Below are 25,151 nucleotides of genomic sequence, written 5' to 3'. Positions count from 1 at the left end.
GGTCATCCTGCAATTTTTCACAATTGCCATGTGTTTTAACAAGCTTGAATAGTTTTGTGTCATCTGAAAATTTAATCACCTCACTTGTCTTTCTGATTTCTAGATCATTTATAAATATGTTAAACAGCACCAGTCTCAGTACAGATCCCTGTGGCACTCCACTATTCACCCTCCTCCAGCGTTTCGTAAAACTGCTTCAGGGTCTTGGTAGCGCTTATCATTTGAAACGATCTGTCTCCATTCTCCAGTGCTCTGCGCAAATGATAAGTGCTACCAAGTCCCTGAAGCAGTTTTACGAAACGCTGGCCATCGTTGGCTTAGAGCGGTATAAAGAAACGAATCCAAGGTCTTCTAGTGTGAAAGATAAGTGTTCTTTCAAACAATATTTTGCTGATTTGAAGAGTGTAATTTGTCGAAGGCTTTGCACAGAATATGAGTTAGGCATAAAGAGAAGCCACCACAGAAAATTATCACTACGATTATCATTACAGTTTCCCAGAGTGCAGTATAAATCATTACAACACAACAGGAGGTTTTTTTGAGCCAATGATGAACAGAGGATAGATCTGTATCCATTTTAGCTCCAATAGACAGTTATAAAATCTAGGAGCTCTGTGAGGCTCTTTTTTTCCTCCTTAAAAATAAAACCTTTAAAAACTTAAAATTAATTGAGTAAATCATAATCACTGATTTTTGCACCATTTTCTTTTTTGTTTAGTGGAAAAGGTAGTATTGAGGTATTGTTTTACAGTGCAAACATTTTTGAATGAGTGAAAATCACTGGGTGATCATGCTAAGAAGTCTGTAACTTTGCTGAGTTTAAAGATAATCTCATTCCACTCAGCACATAAATGTAGATAGTAATAACAAATAAAGCTGTACAATTTCACATTGAAATTCCAAAAGGTTGCTGAAAAAACATTAAAAAACTCTAGGGGGTTACTTATTATTTACTTATTGGTCTTACACTGTAGATTTTTTCTTGGCTTTCATAGGCACGGCTGGTGCTGTACCTCTGTCTTGGTGACCATGTGTGTGTGTACGTGAGGGATGTTTATGCTATCACTGTATGTGTCTAGGGGATGTTAGTGACCTAGTGGTGTTTGGCTTTTCAACCCTATGACAGTCCCTGGCCTGTTCTTGTTTTCTGCATTCTGAGGATATTTGTTGGGTTTCTGGCATCATGAAGCTGTTGCTCAATCACTCTTACTGAAACCCTTTCTGGGTTGATAATCCTCCCTCCCCCAAACCATATTTCAGGTAGCACAACTTGTGATACTGCAGCCTTACCAACACTGGCATGGTCTGTGCCAACTGTGAAGCCACATCACCAGAATCAATCGACTCCTGAACCTTCTGTGGGGCCAGTGCAACATGGTAAGTGAGGTAAGCATAGCATTTTGCCCCCTCTTTCAAATTTTGGGAGAGGGGCAAAATGCAGACCATCTGCAGCCTCTTGGGCTCTGCAGCTACTACCCCTGTGGCTGTTAAATCTAGCCAGATGCCCTTTCTCTGAAGGATGAGATAAACCCCCTCACCTTGTCTTGCTGGCCATGGAGGTAGATCTGCCAAGTCTCCTGCATTCAGTAGGAAACCCCAGCTTTCATGGGTCTTCTTCTCCACTCCCACTGAGGAGCAAAGAACTTCTACTGAGCAGCCTTCCCTTCCTGCTGTCGATGGACCAGACTTTTCACAAAAGGGCTGCAAAATCTTATAACTCTTATTGTAAGACTTGTCCCTTTGCAGCAGGAGATGCTTCCTGCTGCTGGAGTGGGAGGTGGCTTGTTGGTGCCACAATCTTCGGAATTATGGTGAACCAGAGGGTGGAGCCAGGAGGCCGAGTGGGTGGGACTGTTTGGAGGGACTGGGTGGAGTGGGACAGGGTTGTGGGCGTGCCTTGAAATCTCCCTCTCAAATCGGGCCCCCTTGGTGGCTCTGTGTAGACCAGAGAGAGGTCTCCATTCTTCTTCTCTACCTTTGCTTGCTCTTTGCTTGGCAAATCCGCTCCTTCCTCCTCCTGCTGTGGGATAAAGTCATTCTAGGTCTTGTACGTTGTCTGTGTGATGATCATGGTGTTTGCACTGTGTGCGGAGGAGGATGCCAACTAATAGGAGGGGATGTGTGGCAACCACAGCTGAGAAAGACTGGAGTCAACAGAGAAACAGCCATGAAGAGGATGGGTTTATCTTTGGGTAAACAAATCACTGGGTAAATAGAATTGATACAATATAAAGGGTTGTAGTGCTATCAGAAGACTAAGCACAGAAAGGAGAAGAGAGACAAAGGCACCGGTAAGTGACCAAACCATTCTCTGCTTAGATGGCTTCTGAAAAGGATGGAAAATTGGGGATTCAGAAGTAGAGGGAAAGTGTGATACACTTTGCAATGCCCTAGGGAAAATTGCTGTTGTATACTGTAGTACTGTCTTTTACTAAATTTAGCTCAACTTATCTGAAGTAGGGCCTATATACAAATAAAATGGGCCCCCACTGCAGATAACTCAAATTCTTGTGCTTGCTAAATGGGTTTTAATGTGCACTAGAAAATGAAATGAAAATAAAAGAAAAGAAGAACCTCCTCCCCAAAAAAACTATACTTACAAGTATGTCCCTGATAATTAAAGGCGTGAATATAGGTAAACCTGGAGAGTGATCTGGAAAAAGACAGCTTGGTTTGTGCTTAAGAAGAAAAGTGGATGGGAACCTAGGGGTTTTCCATCATGCTACAATCCTTTCTGCCCCGTTTCCTGTCTTAGGTACATGAACTTCCCTTTCTGTAAATAATGAACAAAAAAGATTTCTGTCCTTCTCTCTCCCCACCCCCAAATAATTGCTCTTTGGGGCCCTTTTACTTAAGTGTATTAGGAACGTGTCCCAAAATTCTACATAGGTTACGGATGCCAGATCTGTGCCTAAACTAATTAATCAGGCAATAACAATCAATTATTAGCATTGATTGGCATTAATTGAAGGTTACGGACAGGTCTGCCCTGCGCTGTATTCTAGAACATGTGCGTCCAAATTTTATAGCGTGCAACTCTAAAAGGGTGTGGCTATGAGAGGGGCATGGGTGGATCAGGGGGGTGTTTCCAGAAGTTAGGAGCGATGTTAGAGATAACTATCAATTGGGCACCAGCATTTACACCAGATTTTGGCAGGCTCCCAATGTTAGGTGCGAAATCTGCACTAGTATTAAATGAAGGGTGCTTGACACAGAAACCCTATATAGAATGCTAGCTTAGCACGGATCATCCCAGTGCCTTAAGAACATAAGTGTTGCCATACTGGACAGACTGAAGGTCTATCAAGCCCAGTATCCTGTTTCCAACAGTGGTCAATCCAGGTCCCAAGTACCTGGCAGAAACGAAACCCAAAGAGTAGCAAGATTCTAGGGTTCTAAAGAATAACAAGAGTCCAAGCAGAATTTCAAAGTGTAGCAACATTCCATGTAGAACCCCAAAGAGTAGCAAGATTCTAGAATTCTAAAGAATAACAATATTCCATGCAGAATAGCAAGAATAGCAAGTTCATAAGTACATAAGTGTTGCCATGCGACTTGTAAACAATCTACTAAACACCACACGGGTCACCTCGAATAGCACAGACACCCCATCGGCAACCAACCTAGGGAACTATTTCAACAAAAAAATCACAAAGCTCCGACGCATCATACCAAGCAATACCATTGAGTACACAAGCATCCTTGAATGCTTAGACCCAAATCCTGGGGAATACCCAGCCGATCGATCATGGACCAATTTTGACCTGATTTCAATAAGTGAACTCACACACTTGCTCAGTAAATATGCCAAATCTCAATGCAAACTTGTCATTTGCCCTACCAGCCTAATAAGATCCGCACCCAAACAATTCAAACAAGACCTCACGAACCAAGTAAACTATAGACTCATAAATGGACTCTTCCCCACGGAAAATGGAAATATCCTACTCACTCCACTGCCTAAAGATGCCAAGAAAAGCACAATGGACTTAACCAACTACTGACCAGTCGCTTCTATCCCACTCACAACAAAATTGATGGAAGGCATAGTGATGAAACAACTCACGGAATACCTGACCAAACACTCAATTCTACATGAGTCTCAATCAGGATTTCGATCAAATCATAGTACTGAAACTGTACTAGTGTCGGCAATGAACTCATTCAAAAAAACGATCGCAACCGGCAAGAACATACTCATACTACATTTCGACATGTCTAGTGCCTTCGACATGGTGGATCATGGAATACTATTACACCTACTAGAGTACTTCGGAATCGGAGGCCCAGTTCTCAAATGGTTTGAAGGATTCCTCACCACCAGATCCTACCAAGTAATAATGAATACGGACAGATCGCCACCTTGGAGACCGGAATGCGGAGTTCCTCAAGGATCCCCCCTCTCACCAACTACCTTCAACCTAATGATGATACCATTAGCCAAACTTCTAGCCAATCAAAACCTTAACCCCTACATATATGCCGATGACGTTACGATCCATATCCTGTTCAAAAGTGACTTAATTGAAATAACCAACAAGATCAACCAGAGCTTCCAGACCATGCACACTTGGGCGGACTCATTCAAGTTAAAACTCAACGCAGAAAAAACTCAGTGTCTAGTTCTCACCTCCCAATACAATACAAACAACTACCCCACAATAACCACACCCTACTGCACACTTCCTATCTCAGAAAATCTGAAAATCCTTGGAGTCACCATTGATCGAAACCTCACTCTCGACACCCACGCGAAGAATACGACGCAAAAATGTTCCAATCGATGTGGAAACTCAAAAGAATAAAACCTTTTTTCCCAAGAAACATCTTCCGCACCCTAGTACAGTCATTGGTAATAAGCCACTTGGACTACTGTAATGCTCTGTACGCAGGCTGCAAAGAACAGACCATAAAAAAACTCCAAACAGCCCAGAACACCGCAGCCAGACTCATTTTTGGAACACCTAAATACAAAAGTGCGAAACCCCTCAGAGAGAAACTGCGCTGGCTCCCGCTCAAGGAACGAATTGAGTTCAAGATCTGCACAACTGTACACAAAATCATTCACGCAGATGCCCCACTCTATATGTTAAACCTAGTGGACTTACCGCCCAGGAATGCCAAAAGATCGGCCCGCAAATTCCTCAACCTGAACTTCCCCAGCTGTAAAGGAATGAAATACAAACAGGCTTATGCTACTACCTTTGCGTACAAAAGCACACAGTCTTGGAACGCAGTACCCATGGCCCTGAAAATCATGACCAATCTAACCTGCTTTTGCAAAGCTTTGAAAACACATCTCTTCAACAGAGCCTACAAAAGTCACTCTCAATGAAACAAATCATTCCGTAAACCACCCAAGTACACCAAAAACACCTCTCACACGACCTTACCTAACACCTTTCCATCTAAATTCCTCTTTCACCTCAGCTTATGATCGACTGTTTTCTTAAATCATGTAACAACGTTCTCATATCCATACTCTGTAAGCCACATTGGGCCTGCAAAAATGTGGGAAATGTGGGGTGCAAATACAATAAATAAATAAATAAATAAATAAATAAATAAATAAATAAATAAATACTGGGACAGACCGAAGGTCCATGAAGCCCAGCATCCTGTTTCCAACAGTGGCCAATCCAGGTCACAAGTACTTGGCAAGATCCCAGAACAGTACAATACATTTTATGCTGCTTATCTTGTTGGGCAGACTGGATAAACTGTACAGGTCTTTATCTGCCGTCAACTACTATGCTACTATGGGGCTCATTTCCAAAAGAGAAAAACATCTATAAAGTGGCATAAAGAGCATTTGGATATTTTTCTCACCAAAACATGCAAATCAGTATTTTTGAAACCCATTTTGCAGACATTTATCTATGCAGTTCATCTGCAATCATCCAAATTTCAAGGAGGTGTGTTAAGGGTGGGATTTTGGGCATTCCTAAGACTTGGACGTTTTTCAGCCATAATGGAACAAAACAAAAAAGTCTATGACTAAAACTAAGTTTGGTCTAGACCTGTTTTAATAACGATTAAGCCACAAAAAAGTGCCCCAAATGACCAGATGACCCCTGGAGGAATAAAGGAATGACCCTCCTTACTCCCCCAGTGGCCACTGGCCTCCTTCCACCCCCCCCAAAGATGTGAGACAGTACATACCATCTCTATGTCAGTCTCAGATGTTATGGCCAGTCTTATTAGAGCACCAAACAGGTCCCTGGATTCGCCTCGTGGTCGGTGCAGTGCACTGTGCAGAAGGAGACCCCGGCCCATAATTCTCTCTGTTACACTTGTGATGGAATGTTTCAGCCTCCCAAAACCCACCAAAAATCTACTGTACCCAGATATAGCTGACACTTGCAGACATAAGGGCTGTTGTAGTGATGTATAGTTGGGTACAGTAAGTTTTTGGTGGGCTTTGGAGGGCTCACCATAAAATTTAAAAGTAAGGGTAAGATGTGTACCTGGGAGCTTTTATATGAAGTCCACTGCAGTGCCCCATTGCTCTCCTGGGATGTCTGTGTGGACAGTCTACTAAGAATGCTGGCTCCTCCTACATCCCAATGGCTTGATTTTGTGCGTTTTTCACTTGGACGTTTTTTTCTCTTGAAAATGGACAAAAAGATAAACGCACAGAGCATAAGAACATCTAGCAAATAGCCATTTTCAAAAAAGAAAAAAAGATGTTTTGCTGTTTCGAAAAATGGCTATATTCCCCATTTGAATTTCGGATGTTTTGAGCAAAACGTCTAAAGTTGGACTTAGATGTCATATCGAAAATGCCCCTCCATGTCACATAGCAGATATTGCACTTTAACCATCACTTCTGCGGTTAGCGTAGGCCCACTTAATAGCTTCAAAATTTGAGGCACTAACCCAGGGGCGTAGCGAGACAACAGATTTTGGGTGGGCCTAGGCAAGAATTGGGTGGGCACCAAGTGTTCCCCCCCCCTTCAAAAAAAGATCTCAGCTGGTAGGAAAACGGCAGTTGGGCACATGTTTTACATAAGAATAGCTATACAGGATCAAAACAATGGTCCATCTAGCCCAGTATCCTGCTTCCAATAGGGGCCAATCCAGGTCACAAGTACCTGGCAGAATCCCAAAGAGTAGCAACATTCCATGCAGAAGAAACAATTAATTATTGATATTAATTGGCAACAATTTAGTTACGTGCGTATCTGTCTAGGGGCTATTATTTAACATCCAAGCCTAACTTATACAGTGTACAACTCCAGAGAGGAGTGTCTATGGGAAAAGCATGGGCGGATCAGGAGGGCGTTCCCAGAAGACAGGTGCTATGTTATACAGTACTATAAAAGAGATGGCTGAGGGGGTTAGAACGGTTGAAAGTGAATCAAATTTTCACTCTTTCAATTTATATGGAAATACTTTTCAAAACAAACGAGGAAATATTTTTTCACTCAATGAATAGTTAAGCTCTGGAACTCGCTGCTGAAGGATGTGGTAACAGTGTATCTGGGTTTTAAAAAGGTTTGGGCAAGTTCCTGGAGGAAAACTTCATAGTCTGTTATTGAGGTGGACATGCGGGAAGACACTGCTTGCCCTGGGATTGGTAGCATGGAATGTTGCTACTCTTTGGGGATCTACAGGGAATCTTGTTACTCTTTGGGGTTCTGTCTGGAATCTTGCTACTTCTTGTGGTTCTACATAGAATCTTGCTACTCTTTGGGATTCTGTACTTAATCTTGCTGCTCTTTGGGGTTCTACATGGAATCTTGCTACTGTTTGCGGTTCTACAAGGAATTCCCTCAAAGTTGATTTATTTATTTATTTGTTACATTTGTATCCCACATTTTCCCACCTATTTGCAGGCTCAATGTGGCTTACATAGTACTGGAGAGGCTTTGAAGTCTCCGGTGAACAAATACAAGGTAATGTTGTGATAGGATAGAGTTCATGTAGCACTGTCACATTAGGGAGTCGTACAACGGAAGAGTTGAGTAATGTCCATTATGTACTTGAGTTTTGTTGTGTACCAGAGTTCAGGCATTTAAGTTGGGTCGATAGGGTATGCCTTTTGGAACAGGTTAGTCTTTAGTGATTTCCGGAAGTTTAGGTAGTTGTACGTCGTTTTCAAGGCTTTTGGTTATGCGTTCCATAATTGCGTGCTTATGTAGGAGAAACCGGATGCGTAGATTGATTTGTATTTAAGACCTTTGCAGCTTGGGTAGTGAAGATTTAGAAATGTTCGTATTTCTTATACATTGATATTTAATATTCAACATATACAGCTACTTAGCTGGCAACTGGCAGCGAGATGTACACACAGGAACCTCAACCAACTTGGCCAGGTTTTGCGACTTTGTCAGGGCAGAGGTTCTTTCTATCGCTCTCTCAATATCCTCTTCATCTTTAACAAAATGGCAGTCAGTTGCCAGCTAAGTAACTGTATATGTTGAATATTAAATATCAATGTATAAGAAATAAGAAATCAACTTTGGGGGAATTTAAAAAGTAGTAAAAGAAATAATACTGAGGAAAAGTTCTTTTCCATGAGTAATCACAAAAAAAAGAAAAAATATTTCTGGGAGAAATTTTCTTACCTATTAATGGATCAATGAGGATTTGCATCTGACTGCTTGAAAAATACAAGTTTAGCAATTATGATGCACAAAGTCTAAAGATCCTTCACAGCATTCACAAAAGTTTTTTTTAAGTGATTAATGAGTTGATTGTGTGCTTGGGAATAGTAAAATGGTAACATAGTAGATGATGGCAGAGAAAGACCTGCACGGTTCATCCAGTCTGCCCAACAAGATAAACTCATATGTGCTACTTTATGTGTATACCTTACCTTGATTTGTATCTGCCATTTTCAGGGTAGAGCCCGTAGAAGCCTGCCCAGCACCAGCCCTGCCTCCCATCCACTAGCCCCGCCTCCCACCACCGGCTCTACCACCCAATCTCCGCTAAGCATCTGAGGATCCATTCCTTCTGAACAGGATTCCTTTATGCTTATCCCACGCATTTTTGAATTCCGTTACTGTTTTCATCTCCACCACCTCCTGCGGGAGGGCATTCCAAGTATCCACCACTCTCTCTGTGAAAAAATACTTCCTGACATTTTTCTTGAGTCTGCCCCCTTCAATCTCATTTCATGTCCTCTAGTTCTACCGCCTTCCCATTTACGGAAAAGCTTCATTTGCGGATTAATACCTTTCAAATTTTTGAACGTCTGTATCATATCATCCCTGCTTCTCCTTTCCTCCAGGGTATACATGTTCAGGTCAGCAAGTCTCTCCTCATATGTCTTGTAACGCAAATCCCATACCATTTTTGTAACTTTTATTTGCACCGCTTCAATTCTTTTTGCATCCTTAGCAAGATACGGCCTCCAAAACTGAACACAATACTCAAGGTGGAGCCTCACCAACTTTCTTCTGCTGGTCACACCTCTCTCTATACAGCCTAGCAACCTTCTAGCTACGGCCACCGCCTTGTCACACTGTTTCGTTGCCTTCATATCCTCAGATACTATCACCCCAAAATGCCTCTCACTGTCTGTACATATCAGACTCTCACCGCCTAACACATACGTCTCCCGTGGATTTCTACTCCCTAAGTGCATCTCTTTGCATTTCTTCGCATTGAATTTTAATTGCCAAACCTTAGACCATTCTTCTAGCTTCTGCAGATCCTTTTTCATGTTTTCCACACCTTCCTTGGTGTCCACTCTGTTACAAATCTTACCTTCAAACTTTACCTTCTAACCCTTCGGTAATGTCACTCACAAATATATTGAACAGAATCAGTCCAAGCACTGATCCCTGAGGAACTCCACTACTCACCTTTCCCTCATCGGAGCGAATTCCATTAACCACCACCTTCTGGCATCTGTCCGTCAACCAGTTCCTAATGCAGTTCACCACATCGGGTCCTATCTTCAGCCTGTCAAGTTTATTCAAGAGCCTTCTGTGGGGAACCTTGTCAAAAGCTTTGCTGAAATCTAAGTAGATCACGTCTATAGCACTTCCATGATTCAATTCTCTGGTCACCCAGTCAAAGAATTCAATGAGATTCGTTTGGCACGATTTACCTTTGGTAAAACCATGTTGTCTTGGTTCTTGCAACTTATTGGCTTCCAGAAAATTCACTATCCTTTCCTTCAGCATCGCTTCCATTACTTTTCTAATAACCGAAGTGAGGCTTACCAGCCTGTAGTTTCCAGCTTCTTCCCTATCACCACTTTTGTGAAGAGGGACCACATCCGCTGTTCTCCAATCCCACGGAACCTCTCCCGTCTCCAAGGATTTATTAAACAAATCTTTAAGAGGACCCGCCAGAACCTCTCTGAGCTCCCTCAATATCCTGGGGTGGATCCCGTCCGGTCCCATGGCTTTGTCCACCTTTAGATTTTCTAGTTGTTCATACACACTCTCTTCTGTGAACGATGCTATATCCACTCCATTCTCATATGCACTTTTGCCAGTCAATCATGGTCCTTCTCCAGGATTTTCTTCAGTGAAAAGAGAACAAAAGTATCTATTTAGCAAATTTGCTTTTTCTTCATCATTATCTACATAGCGGTTTGCAGCATCTTTCAGTCTCGCAATTCCCTTTTTAGTCTTCCTCCTTTCACTAATATACCTGAAGAAATTTTTGTCACCTCCTCCTTACATTTCTAGCCATTTGTTCTTCTGCTTGCGCTTTCACCAGACGTATCTCTCTTGGCTTCTTTCAGTTTCATCCGGTATTCCTCTCTGTGTTTCTCTTTTTGAGTTTTTCTGTATTTCAGGAACGCCAACTCTTTAGCCTTTATTTTCTCAGCCACTTGCTTGGAGAACCATATCGGTTTCTTTTTTCTCTTGCTTTTATTTACTCTCCTTACATAAAGGTTTGTGGCAATATTTATAGCTTCTTTCAGCCTGGACCACTGTCCTTCCACTTCTCATACGCCCTCCCAGCTCATCAGCTCCTTCCTCAGGTATTCCCCCATTTTCCTAAAGTCAACATGCTTGAAATCCAGGACTTTGAGTGTTTAGTGGCTGCCCTCCACTTCAGCTGTCATATCAAGCCAAACTGTTTGATGGTCACTGCTACCCAGTTGGGCACCCACTCAGACATTTGACACACTATCCCCATTTGTGAGCACCAGATCCAGCGTTGCTCCGTCCCTCGTGGATTCTGTCACCATTTGTCTGAGCAGAACACTTTGAAAAGCATCCATGATCTCTCTACTTCTTTCCGATTCCGTAGATGGAACCTTCCAATCTACATCTGGCAGATTGAAATCTCCCATCAACAGAACCTCTCTCTTCTTTCCCAACTTTTGAATATCTGCGATCAGATCTTTATCTAGTTCCTCCAATTGTGTCGGAGGTCTGTGGATGACACCCACATGGACTAAGGTTCTATCATCTCTTTTTAAGGTGATCCATATAGCTTCTTCCTTTCCCCAGGTCCCTGTCATTTCAGTCGCTGCGATATCATTTCTCACATACAGAGCTACTCCTCCACCTTTATGACCCTCTCTATCCTTCCTAAATAGATTATAGCCTGGTATGCTTGCATCCCATTCATGGGAACCATTGAATCATTGTAATATTTGAATAATTAATTGTTGACACCTCATTACTTTGTATGCTAATCTGCCCTGGTTGACCACATTTGAGCAACCTATATAGAATCCAGGCTATATTTGACCTTGGTATGACCTTTTATTTCCTTGTACCTCAGTTCTAATCCCTGGCTCTGTCACTGATTCTGTTTGTGAGTTTGGAGTAAGTCACTTTTATCTCTCTGAACCTCTGAATACCCAAAGGTGCTGGAATGAAAACACCTTTTTTTTTTTCAATTTGCTTTTTCTGCGCTGTCAGCTTTGGAAGTTTGTAGACATCCCAGGTTTTAGGAACTTGCTGGCTGCCTCAGTTCCCCAAACCTGATATCTGATACTGTTGCTTCATTATCCTCGATCTGAGGTTTAATCAATATTTTGTAGTCTTGCTTCCAGTTAATGTAAATAAGGATATGTCTTCATTCCGCTTCATAATTTACTTTCATTGTTATAGAACGTAAGTTTCCCATGTGGTTCAAAGGAGGTATATTACGAGAATTATTGTTGTTGTTAAGATTATTCTGATGTGAGCTCTTATGTTGTAGACGTCCAAGATGTGGTACGACAGGAGACATGGCCTCGGCCACATCCATGTTTGGATCCTGTTCCTTCATGTGTGCATCTCTCATTCATGGGCTCAGGAAGAGACACTTGTGGACACCAAGCAAGGAAAAGTGCGGGGACTTCAACTACCAGCACACTCAGGATCTGTGACAGCCTTCCTGGGGATCCCCTATGGTGAACCGCCAACAGGGACCCTTAGATTCCAGAAGTCAGAGCCACGCAAACCCTGGGATGGAGTCCTGGATGCCACCAAATACGGACACTCCTGCTACCAGAATTGTGATACCACTTTCCCAGGCTTTTCGGGTAGTGAGATGTGGAATGCAAACACAGAGTTCAGTGAAGACTGCCTCTACCTGAACGTCTGGGTACCATCGCCCCGACCTGTGGCAGTGGCGGTCATGGTGTGGTTCCATGGTGGTGGTTTCATATCTGGGACATCATCTCTTGACATCTATGATGGCCGGTATCTAGTAGAAGCTGAAGATGTGATTCTAGTGACCTTTAACTACAGAGTGGGGCCTTTGGGGTTTCTGGCATTGACAGGGAACCAGGGCATACAAGGAAATGCTGGTTTGTTTGATCAGAGGCTGGCTCTCCTCTGGGTCCATGAAAATATCGGACAGTTTGGAGGCAACCCTGAAAGTGTCACGATCTTTGGTGAGAGTGCTGGAGGTGCTTCAGTGAACTTTCATGTCCTTTCTCCTAAAAGTTACCCCTTCTTCACTAGGGCCATCATGGGAAGTGGCTCAGCCAATGCTAAATGGGCTTCAGTTACTCAGAAGGAAGCAAGGACTAGAGCTGTGAATCTTGCCAACCTACTTGAATGTCCCACCACCGATGACACGGAAATCATAACATGCCTTCAAAGCAAGGACCCTCAAGAAATAACCAAACTGCAATTTTCCATCCCTTTAGACGGCATTGTTCTGATGATACATTTCGCGCCAACAGTTGATGGGGATTTCCTCACAGACACACCAGAGAAGCTGTTAGAACTGGGGCAATTCAAGTCATCTGAGATCTTGGCGGGAGTTGTCAGAAATGAAGGGACTATCTTCACAGTGTACTGGGCATCTGGCTTTAGCCCATTCAATGAGAGCCTCATCACTGGAGCTCAGTATGAGAAGAATCTAAAGAAACTCTTTCCCAAGGTGGGAGAGCTTGGGTTGGAATCTGTACTCTTCCAGTACACAGACTGGGAAGAAGAAAAGGACCCCAAGATGAATCGTGATGCATTGGGCCACATGTTCGGTGATGAATATTTCCTTTGCCCCTTGGTCGACATGGTCCAGCGGTTTGCTGAACGAGGCCTGAAGATATTCCTGTACCGGTTTGACCATCGATTCTCACAGCTAGCATGGCCAGAATGGATGGGTGTCATACACAGTGGAGAGATCCCTTTTATCTTTGGGATACCTTTAGATGGGAAACAGAACTACAGTGAAGCTGAGCAGGAGCTAAGCAGGAAGGTGATGAAAGCCTTGGCCAACTTTGCAAGGACTGGGTAAGTTTCCTTCTTGTGAATTTAAAGTAATTCCGAGAGACCATTGGTATCACAGTATTGCAGTGACATGCTTGGGCGTGTCTGACCTTAGGTATTCTCCACATAACTGTAAAGCAGTCACAAAATGGTTTGATCAAGGTGTGTTTGTGCCATGTGATTAGTCAAACCTTGAATTTTGGGGGTGCCAGAATACAAGGTGGGGGTTGGCACAAAACTTTTGCCTTGCCCTGACTTCTCTTGGTGCCCTGGGACTTCTTTCGTGATAAGAGATTCAAAATTTGACAGCTGTTATGAGGCTGGTCACGCGGCAGCAAGAGATGACGTTTTATTAAAGCATCTTCTGCTGCTAGAGGGCAAGGTGGCTTGCTGGCACCACAGCTGCAGAATTTGGGTGGACCATGGGTTGGAACCAGGAGGCGGAGTGGGCAGGGCTGTGGAGCTTGCCTTAAATCTCCCTCTCAAACATAGGGCCCCCTTGGCAGCTCTGATTCATTTGAAACAACAGAGGAAAGGTCAATTCCATTTCCTATGTCGCTTCATGTTATTGGAAAAATGAAAACGAGCAAGAAAAAGAAAGTCACAAAATTTTGTGTGCCTATTTATTTTCTTCCAAAAATACACCTGGTGTGCCTGAAAAAGCTACTTTAATGGCATCTTTTGCTTTTGAACAAGATCTGAATGCTGTTCTTAGACGTTATTTTTGAAATGCTCAAGCACTCTTCTGTGCACAGTGTGTCTGGGTGTGCATAAAAACACGCAGTAGAGAAGGAAGGCTGTTCTAGCATTGAGATGGGACACTTAAGAATATTCCCCCCAATTCTAGATATGGAGTTTCAGGTCCGCACGCAACTAAATCAAATAATGAGCCAATTAGCACTGGTAATTGGCATCCTAACAAGCAATTATTAGCGCTAATTGGTTTTAATTAAAGTGTACATGTGTAATTTTTACACACGAGTCTAAAACAGAGGCATGGAAATGGGAGGGTCTTGGGCGGTTCAGGGAATAAGGGGGAAGTGCGCCTAATTTAGGCGTGAGGATTTGCATCACGTTTCAGTTGGTGCGTATGGCCACGCCTAAACTTAGGCGCGACTCCAGGCTATAAGCACTAATCCTATAACCTGTGCCTAACTTAAGGCACAGCTTATAGAATACCCACAAGCGCTTTTCTTGCAGCGCTAAATTTTTATAAATTAAATCTAGTCCATTGGGGTTACTTTTCTATTAGTTTATTTTTGTAAATATTTAGTCAGATTTGCTGGAGTGAAATATATATTTTTTTCTGCCAGAACAGTTGAAGACCTTCTTAGATCTCTATTGGGACTACAGGCATTATAGTTTAAAAAGGGAGATCAGGGCCTCATGTTTTTGAGATGTTATAGATTTCCGTTTGCTCTCCTTGATTTTCTGGATCTCTCCTCTGTATTTTTTCTGGTCTAAGGAGGATGATAGTTACTTTCCTGTGTGATTATTGTTCACTTTCTTCTTTACTTGCTAATGTTCGTGAGTCTTTAACAAGTGTATACTTGTGATTGTATTTTCAAATTAAAAAAAAAACAACAAAATTTTGTGTGCCATAGAACACTGCCCCTCACCCTTAAGAAAAGTCCTTCTCTAACTAGCTTGGGCCACCTTAAGAGCACGGATCCTGCCTTGGGAGGAAGTGAGCCATGAGGGGTACCTGGGAATTTAAAAGACAGGGCTAGGCTGAGGTTAAGGAGGTCCAGGGAAGGAAAAACTGAAGCCCATGTTTTACGTCTTTACTGAAAGCGGTTAGCTGCTGTGACCTGGCAGAGGTAAGTCAACTTTTGCTTATTGTCAAGACTTGTAAGCCTTGCCGAGGTGTGGTTGGGGCCAAACCTGAGTTTCAAAAGACTGGAGAATTTACAGGCTGGGTTTGGGGCAGGGCAGCCCCCACCAGCCACAAACTGCTTGGCTTGCTAGCCAGAGGCCTATTTAGGACTACTGCTAATCCAGAGAAACTGTTGCATCTGAGGTTCCTGGTCTATGAGGTAACATTTATTTTCACATTTATACACCTTGTGTGGCTGAGTTATTCCCAGGGCCACCCCATAACCCTCGCCTGGGGTCTCACAGCCATCAATATCATGCACTCTTCTGAAGCAGCACAACCTGTTGGCAAAGATTATGAACTCTTTCAGACGAATGTGCATGACTTCCTGATAGTACACCAATAAACACATTCACCACCCACCCCCCCAGTTCCATAAACCTGCATGCCCAAATTTAGAGACAGCGCAGAAAATTGTGTGCTCAAGGTATTGAATCAAGTCAGTTGCACATTTAACTTAATATAATGAACTGATAATTGATGTTAACTAATAAAAGTAGTGTTACTTGACGCTATTGAGATAGACATGGGGAAGCCACTGCTTGCCCTGGGATTGGTATCATGGAATGTTACTACTGTTTGGGGTTCTACATGGAATATTGTTACTCTTTAGGATTCCAGAATCTTGCTATTCTTTGGGGTTCTAAATGGAATGTTGCTACTCTTTGGGATTCTGGGATGTTGTTACTTTTTGGGGTTCTGGAATTTTGCTACCATTTGGGATTCTGCCAGGTACTTGTGGCCTGGATTGGCCACTGTTGGAAACAGGATACTGGGCTAGATAGACTGTTGATCTGACCCAGTATGGCTACTCTCATGTTCTTATGCTAATTGACACTAATTAGCCATTATATGCGCAGCTGACCATAATCATTATTCTATCAAATGTGTGACCAAAATCCATAGCGCACACCTGCAAGGAGGGTGTGGGTTAGGGGAGGGGCATGGGAGGGTCAGAGGCATGTCCAGGACTTGTGCGCACATGTTATAGAACATTTGCAGTTACGCCTCCAACTGCCTACAGATAGGCGCAAGCGCTCACACCAGTCTTTGAGCTGACATGTGCTTGTGCCCATATGCTAGTATTCGATAATGCAAATTCTGCGCAGAAGTGCTGTTCTAGAATTGATGCTTAGGACTAAATTAAAAAATCCACATGCAGCGCTACCCTATCAGTGTTGCTCTAAGTTGCACGCCATTTATCAAATAACGCTTAGTGCTGTGATCCACTTCCAACTTAACATAAGAATAGCAATATATTGGGTCAGACCAATGGTCTATCTAGCTTGGTTATCCTGCTTCCAACAGTTGTCAATCTAGGTCACAAGTACCTGGCAGAAACCCAATTAGTGGCAACATTCCATGCTACCAATCCCAGAACGAGCAGTGGCTTCCCCTATGTCCATCTCAATAACAGACTATGGACTTTTACTCCAGGAAACCTAGATTTGCTAACCATTGTTACCACATCCTCTGACAAAGAGTTCCAGAGCTTAACTATTCTTTGAGGGAAAAAATATTTCCTCCTATTAAAAGTATATCCATGTAATTTTATTGAGTGTCTCCTAGTCTTTGTACTTTTTGAAAGAGTAAAAAATTGATTCACTTGTACTTGTTCTACATCAACTTTGAGTGCAAGGATTTACACCTTCTATTGTAAGCTTTACTCAGCTGGGGCAGGGAATGCAGGGAACCAATGGGCATTTTTTGAGGGGTTACATTTGTCTCATCTGAATCCAGAAATTTTGAATAAATTTAATGCCTAATATCTGGACAGGAGAAGATATTAGTCATTAAGAAAATGGTGATAACTAAAGCCCCAGGACCTGATGGGTTCCTGGTAGAATTTTATAGAATATTGGCACACCACATTATGATGACTTTGAGAGCAGTTTTTGAGGAAGTCTGTCTGGGATATCAGATTTCCCATTAATTACTTCTTGGCAACTAAAGAGAAGGACTTGACATTAGCTGGATCATTTATGTCCATATCAATTTTATGCTAAAGTACTGGTGAACCGAAAAAGGCTTTTTCACTATTGATAGGCAAGCTCCAGGTAGGATTTGTTCAGTAGCCACCAAGGCTAGGAAAGCCTTGGTGGCTATTGTGGTCTCTTGAAAGGTCTTTGTTTGGAAATTGCATGGTAGTTAAATATGCAATGATTCTGTATCACTATGTTCTGGGCATAATAACCAAGAAATACAGAAAATAACTTCTCCTGAAGGAGGAATGATGTATTCTAAGTTTTTTTTCTCTATATGTTTTTATTCCACTTGTAGCGATCCCAACTGCAAAGAGGATAGTGAAAAGATATGGCCTGTTTACACCAGCGAAGGACAAGAATATCTGTCAATAAAGCTAGACAAATTTAAGACGAAGAAAAAGCTGAAGGCAGAAGAATGCAAGTTCTGGGATTACTATTTCCCTTTGGTCCTTAAGCACACAGGTACCAACCCCTAGTCACACCTATCATTAGATTTTGCTAAATGTTTGAGGTGAATTGCATGTTCCTGTCTCCACTCCTTCCTATACGTAGGTTTGAATTTTAGATTTAATTACCTGTCTTTTCCAAATCTGAGCTCGTGAGTTACATCCAGGTACACAAGTTATTTTTTTGTCTAACAAGACTTACAATTTAAGGTCTACCTGAGGCAATGGAGTGACTTGACTGAGGTTAGAAGGATTTCAATCCTGGCCTCCCTGGTTCTTAGCCTAACACTTTAACCACAAGGGTACAGAGTTTCCAAGTTACCCAGTTCCAGGAGGGAGATTTTAGACCTGGATTTCTGCCAACCTCCTCATGATGTATTATGGGACCTGCAGCACTGATTTGAATGAATAGAATCAGGGATTACAAATCCCACTCCAGTGGCGTATGCACCCCCTGTCAGACTGCCACGCCCCCCCGCCTGCCCCTTAAAGTAATCTCCCTCCACTTTGGTACTCATTGGCTGCCTGCATTTCTCTGTGAACCGTCCTGCCCCTTCTGACACAACTTCCTGTTTTGTGAAGGGTGGTAGAGGTCACAGAAAAAACCCCGCTGCCGCTGCCTGGGCAAAGACTGGAGCGGAGCAGGTGATTTTAAGGTATGGGGGAGGGGCGCGGGCTCCCTGTTAAAAATTTCTGCCTATGCCACTGTCCCACACTGCTTTGGGATGTAAATTTAAGAGCATGACTGGCCAAAAGGTTTCCCTCCTGGAACTAGGTAACTTGAGAGCTCTGAGGATAGGATATTAGGATCTTTGTTAGGTGACCCTTGAACCTTGTGCCCCTTCTCAATTATCTTTCAGGCCCCAAGGCTCTCCCTCAAGATCTGATAATTAAATTAAAAAAAAGCAAGATTTCCCCATTAAGCCTTGAAGAATGATTCTGTATCCCATATACCTGAGTTGGTGTACAACTGTTAGTTCATTGGTTTTCTGTGTCTGTGTCCACACCTATTGATCTGTCTCTTAGGTGACACCTAGTTTATCTAATGGTTAAAGCCGGGCTCTACTCTTCCCAGTCTGGTCTAAGCAGTCTTCCAACTGAAGCTTGTGCACCTTGGATCCTGATAGTATTGTGTGTTGTGTGCATCTTTCCGCTAATTCTAGAAAATTGCCCACCCACCCAAATTTCTGACTAGTATGCAAATTTGCATGTATAACTTATAGAAATATGGTCAGTTGCACATGCAACTTAATGAATTAATTAGCTGCTCATTGGCCTTCATTATTGGCTGTAATTGGTGTTAATTGGTACAACTGGCACTAGTTAACAGTTTCACACACAATTCCGAGGGGTGTGTGGTGCTGGGAGTGTCATGCGTGGGTCAGGGGTGTGTCAGGCTGTTACGCATATGATCTCTACAATGAGGCAGGCTATCATAGGCATTTTGTACCTAAAAATTTAGCACTGGGCTGTACCTGGATATGACACTGAATACTGGGGGACTGAGCAGCAGTGGCGTAGCCACAGGTGGGCCTGGGTGGGCCGGGGCCCACCCACCTAGCGCTCAGGCCCACCCAACAGTAGCACACGTTTAGCGGTAGCTGGTGGGGATCTCAAGGTCTGCCAGCTGAAGACTTCCCCCCGATGGTAATGAAAATGCTACTCTCCATGATACCGGCACCTGTGCATGCTCAGTTTTCATCGCATGCGTGCTGCAGACTGCCAAGGTGAAATAAGCATTTTCCTGCCAGCTGAGATATATTTTTGGTGGTGGTTAGGGAGAGAACACTTGGTGCCCACCCACTTCTTGCCTAGGCCCACCCAAAATCTGTTGTCTGGCTACGCTCCTGCTGGGCAGCCGCTGGCACATATCCGGCTACCAGCCATATCAGACCAGTACCCAGATAAAGTTAGGACAGCCTACTGTCTAGGTAGTTATGCAGTTAGTAGACTGAAAATTGCTGCTAACTGGGTAAATACCGGCTCTTTCCAGACTCCTGGACTTTCCTGTCACTAATCGGATAGTGCTGAGGGGGTCTGAGCAGATACTTTAGCAGCACTAGAGCAATTTAAATACGGTTGAATGCCTGAGGACTCGGTCAGCATGAATTAACCGAAGAAGGAGCAGCTTCTACTTGGTTAACTCACACTGAATACTGATAAAAGGCCTGCTCTCCTCACACTCTTTTTATGATTCACATTGTATCAGTTTTTTTTAATGATCCACATTGTATTAGTTTTGAACCAGAAAAGCTATGCTGAGTCAGACTAAGACCCATTAAAGTGCCTCCAACAGCAGCCAGTCTGAGCTTCCATTATATTATAGAATTTATATTAAGAACACTACTACTACTAAAAACATTTATATAGCGCTAGACACATTGAGTCTGCAAAGAGGTGGGAAAATGTGGGATACAAATGCAATAAAATAAATAAAAATAAATACCAGCCGCACGCAGCGCTGAACACTTCACATAGAGAGACAGTCCCTGCTCAAAAAGCTTACAATCTAAGTAAAACAGACAGACAAGACATTACGGGCAAGGGAATTAAAGGGTAAAGAGGAACAGGCAAGGAGGAGTGCATGGATCCCAGATTCACTCATATACTAATTAGGTAATGAGTTGTTAACCATTATTGACGTTAATTGGTTGTCACTAATTAGGATTTACATGCAGATCTGCCTTTGTAGGGCTGCTGAGAGTGGGGACAAGGTTCCCCCAGGCCCAGCCTCTAAAGGGGGGGGGGGGGGGTCTGCCTGGCACTAGCAAAGCTGATTAATCTCCTGCTTCTGTGTGCTGCAGTGCCAGGTTATCACGTTAGCTCTGCTGTACCAGTCACATCCCGCTTCCTGTGTGAAGTACTTCCTGTTTCCGCATAGATGGGAGGGAACGCGGCAGGATGAAGGACCTGTGGTGGCAGAGTAGAGTTAATGCCGGTCTCAGAACACAAGAGCAGAGGACAAGTATTAAGTAAGTAAGCAGCCCCTTGCTCAGGGGTGGAGGGGGGGGGGCTTGCGGGGTGTTTGCCATGGGCCTGGCTTTGTCTTGTAGCGGCTCTGTGCATTTTTACTGTTCTGTAACGCTGCACACCTGAATTGTCTCAGACTCAATTCAAAAGGGAGCGTGGCCATAGGATGGGCATGGGCAGGTCAGGGGGGTTCCCAAGATTTGCATAAAATGTTATAGAACGGGGTCTCTTATTGCCCAGCTGCCAAGAATTGAGCATGAGAATTTACATCAGGTTACAATCGGCATAATCTTCACGCCCAAACTTGGGTGCAGAAATCCACGCTAAGCCCTGTTCTACAAAGGTTGCTTAGCGGTAAGAACTTTTATAGAACAGGTTCTGAGCGCGTATTTTAACAGTGCCTAACTTCGTATGCCATTTACTGAATCTAGCTCCAATCCCAAGTTCTGCCATGTATTTTAATTTCCGGTGTGTGATTAATTCTCCATCATTATCACATAACAGGGCATGCTGATGAAAACAAGTGACCCCTTCACCCCCACAGGATCCGGGGTCAGGCTGCATAGGCGACAGATTTACAGAGCGTGGAAAGGCCTGGACCTAATCTCACAACCAGCAATGACAGCCGAGCTTGTGAAATTTCCTGAAAACAAGATCGTTGTGTATTCTAAGAATGGGGGAAGATTCAACTCAGTGCAAATAAAATTATTTCAAGAAAACTTTGTCAAGAAGTGGGGTACACATGATACTTTCGTACTCTTCTAACTGTGGCAGTGTGAGTGTTGCATGTCGGTGTTGTGTGTCCTACTGGTGTGTGCCTTCAACAGCCCATAAGCACCCCCTGGTGGCCAAAACAGACATAGCACATTGAGACAAATACATACTAACAAATTTTTTTCAAATGTAAGTACATGTGGGGGAAACTATCTGCATATATTTGTGTGTACTAGGATTCATGTGGTTGTGGAAATGTGTGCCCAGAATCTCTGATTCCATCACCAATTAGCACTGAAATATTTCATTGGGGGAGGGGGGTCAATAAAGACACTTTGAGGCAAATTGTGTAAGCCACTCTTTTACAGCACTCTTCTAACTGTGGCATTGTGGTATGGTGGGTCCTACTGGTTGGTGTGTGCCTTCAACGGCCCACAAGCACCCCCTGGTGGTCAAAATAAACATAGCACAATGAGACAAATACATACTAACAGACATCTGCAAAATATTTACGGTGGTCTCAGCATTCATCTCCCCTCCTAACCCAACCCAGGCCCTCTCTCTCATTCCCTATCCATTTCTGTCTTCCCTCCCTCCACCTGTCCCTTATGCTACCTCTCCCTTTCTTCCTCCCTCCAAGGCTCTCTCTCTTTCCCTTCTTCCCTCTGGTCCCCATGGCTCTCCCTCTCTGAACTGGATTCTTCAGAATTACAGGGCTCTTCAGCTCTTGCAGTGTCACTCTTTGCCTCCAGCCTGCATCATCTGCCTTGCAGGGCCGGTCTTAGCAATTACAGGACCCTATGCAGACCACTTCAGTGGGGCCCTCTTTCCCTGCTCACCACCATCCTACTCTTCCCCCCACATAGCCCATCCCCTGTTAACAAGGTTTTTAAAGTTTATAAAAGACAATAAAATCCACTCATGCCACACCTTAACATGCATCCACTACGTTTCAGTGTAATTGAATCAACAGAAGAGTCGCTGTATCGAACTTTGACTCTTTCAAGAATAAGGGGTTCTTTTACCAACCAGTGGTAAAAGGCTTTTTTTTTCCAGAAGGAAATGGCAATGCGCTAAGCCAATGTATTGGAATGTAGCCATTTTCTGGGGGAACCCTTACCACCTCCTATTTAGGAGGCAGTAGGGGCTCCAGCGGTACCCCAGCGATAACTGGGCAGCATACGTCGCTGCATGAATACCATGGAGCATGCCCCCTGCACTAGAAAATGCAAAAATATTTTCTAGCATCATAATCATTGGGCGCTGGAAGTACCACCAGGTTCCTGAGCGAGCCCGGTGATAGGGCTGATTTGGCATACAGTGACGAGGTGGTATGGCTACCTCTGCCTCATCAAATGGCCCCTAAATGAGCTTTAGTATTCAGTAAAGTTTGAAATTTCCTAAAATGTATTTCTTTGCAACGCAGGTACACGATGTTGCAATAGTCGATTTGGGCCAACATCAATGTGTAAACATTCTAAAAACATCATATTTAAATTAAATCTAATTTGTCGTACTTTCCACACTACTTTGAAAACTCAAGTTGCCATTACTTGTGTTTGCTCTTCAAACATAAAATGCTTATCAAATATCACTCCCAGAATTTTAAGGGAAGATTCAAATGGGAAATTAATGCCATCAATATACATGATTTTCTCATTAACCATATTAAACCTAATGCTAAATATTGTGAATTTGTTTTTCTCCTTGTTCATCTTCAGCTTGGGTTGTTCCCGGGCAAGATTCGTAGAGGGGAATGGAATTTTTTAAGCCAAAAATTGGAAAGAATAAAGTGGAGAGTGTTATTGAGATCCCAGGATGGGATGCAGTACCGTATGATATAATAGCCACTGAGTGGTCAAAATGTGCAGGTTTGTGTGAGGAGTGGGACTCCTGTTTAAAGGAGTCAGACAGGTGGAGGGAGGGAAGACAGAAAGGGATAGGGAATGAGAGAGAGAGAGAGAGCCTGGATTGGGTTAGGAGGGGAGATGAATGCTGAGACCACCGTAAATATGGTTAGATGTATGCAAAAAATTAAGATAGAATATTGTTCCTTCCCCCGTTCTATCGGAAGGCGTGGATGGATTCTGTTAACCGCTTATCGGAAAATTCATCAGAACCATGATGAACAGCATAGGAAAATTGCAGAATTAGAGCGACAAATGTGTGACTTGCATAGTCAGAATGTAATGCTTAACTGTCAAAATAAATTGTTAGCTGATAAGCTGGATACATATCAGACCATTGCTGAGCGTGCCGCAGTTAGGGTGGCACAATATAAATACAAAAAGCGAGCTCAGGTAAATATCGACAAATCAGTTCCTCCCCCCCCTGAGGCTGGAACCCCTAGTGCTAGAGTTAGTACTAGAGCACCCACACAAGAGGAAGAGGAATGGTAGGGGTATGAGGATTTGCATCCCTGGAAAGAAGTGCAGCATCCTAAAAAAAGCAGGAAAATATGATTGACAGAATGACCAGGTTTCCACCTACTTAGCGTGTTTAGATTTGCGGCTCCATGTAAATATAGAAATTTGTTGGAAAAATAGGTCCTGTCAAAAAGTGCGTGCTCTAGTGGATACTGGAGCTGAGGCCACTTTATTATATGGGAATCCACATAAATTTAAGGGTCAGAGAGCTGTCATTACCGGGTTGGGGGGGGGGGAACAAATTTATTTATTTATTGCATTTGTACCCCACATTTTCCCACCTACTTGCAGGCTCAATATGGCTTATAGAGCCCTGTTATGGCATTGCCATTCCAGGATTTCAGAAACATTTGGTGGTGCAAAAGATTAGGGATGGTAAGGAAGTTCTGAGCAGGTAGGTATAGATTAGGGATGGTAAGGGAGATCTGAGCAGGTAGGTTTAGAAAGATGACTTTCGGCCTGGGTAGTATTGGCGAGGTGGCATAGTTAAGGGTTTCCTTTGTAGGCCTGATTGAAGAGATACGTCTTCAGAGATTTACGAAAGTTAGATATGTTGTCGATTGTTTTCAGATCAGTTGGTAGTGCATTCCATATCTGTGTGCTCATGTAAGAGAAGGTGGTCGCATGTATAAGCTTGTATTTTAGTCCTTTACAGCTGGAGAAGTGTAGATTAAGAAACTGGCGAGAAGATCTTTTGGCATTTCTGGGAGGCAGGTCTATGAGGTTTTGCATGTAGGTCGGGGTGTCACCATGGATGATTTTGTGTACAATCGTGCAGATCTTGAACGCGGTACGTTCCTTAAGTGGGAGCCAATGGAGCTTCTCTCTTAAGGGTTTTGCACTTTCATATTTTGTTTTTCCATATATGAGTCTGGCGGCAGTATTCTGGGCTGTTTGGAGTTTCTTGATAGTTTGTTCCTTGCAGCCAGCGTATAGTGCGTTGCAATAGTCCAGGTGGCTTAGTACCATTGTACCAGGTTACGGAAGATGGATCTCGGGAAGAAAGGTTTTACTCTTTTAAGTTTCCACATGGAGTGGAACATCTTTTTCGTTGTATTCTGCACATGGGTGTCGAGTCTGAGGTTTCGATTTATAGTGACTCCAAG

The 25,151-nt window shown here is 43.2% G+C and overlaps 1 protein-coding gene across 2 annotated transcripts; it reads left to right on the top strand.

Moving 5' to 3' along the window:
• The first annotated feature begins 1,299 nt into the window (after positions 1-1,299).
• On the top strand, positions 1,300-21,628 carry LOC115466237 (cholinesterase-like). Of its 2 annotated transcripts, none has more exons than XM_030197374.1 (4): positions 1,300-1,377; positions 12,127-13,652; positions 17,785-17,951; positions 21,410-21,628. In XM_030197374.1, exons 1-4 carry the CDS (start codon positions 1,375-1,377, stop codon positions 21,430-21,432), a joined length of 1,719 nt encoding a protein of 572 aa, XP_030053234.1. In that variant the 5' UTR covers positions 1,300-1,374; the 3' UTR covers positions 21,433-21,628. The 2 variants fall into 2 exon arrangements, with proteins under 2 accessions (XP_030053234.1, XP_030053235.1); XM_030197375.1 differs by lacking the exon at positions 1,300-1,377 and adding an exon at positions 2,016-2,291.
• The last annotated feature ends 3,523 nt before the right edge of the window (positions 21,629-25,151 follow it).

The sequence above is a fragment of the Microcaecilia unicolor genome, chromosome 3 (assembly GCF_901765095.1).
Source record: "Microcaecilia unicolor chromosome 3, aMicUni1.1, whole genome shotgun sequence".
Classification (NCBI taxonomy): Eukaryota; Metazoa; Chordata; class Amphibia; order Gymnophiona; family Siphonopidae; genus Microcaecilia; species Microcaecilia unicolor.
Note: the sequence above shows the minus strand (reverse complement) of the source record. Positions and strands in the feature narration are given on the sequence as shown.

Excerpts from the sequence above, each read along its gene's own strand:
- LOC115466237 (XM_030197374.1), top strand. Across the intron at positions 13,653-17,784 it reads GCCAACTTTGCAAGGACTGG|CGATCCCAACTGCAAAGAGG; the intron begins GTAAGTTTCCTT and ends TTCCACTTGTAG. Across the intron at positions 17,952-21,409 it reads TTTGGTCCTTAAGCACACAG|GGCATGCTGATGAAAACAAG; the intron begins GTACCAACCCCT and ends ATCACATAACAG.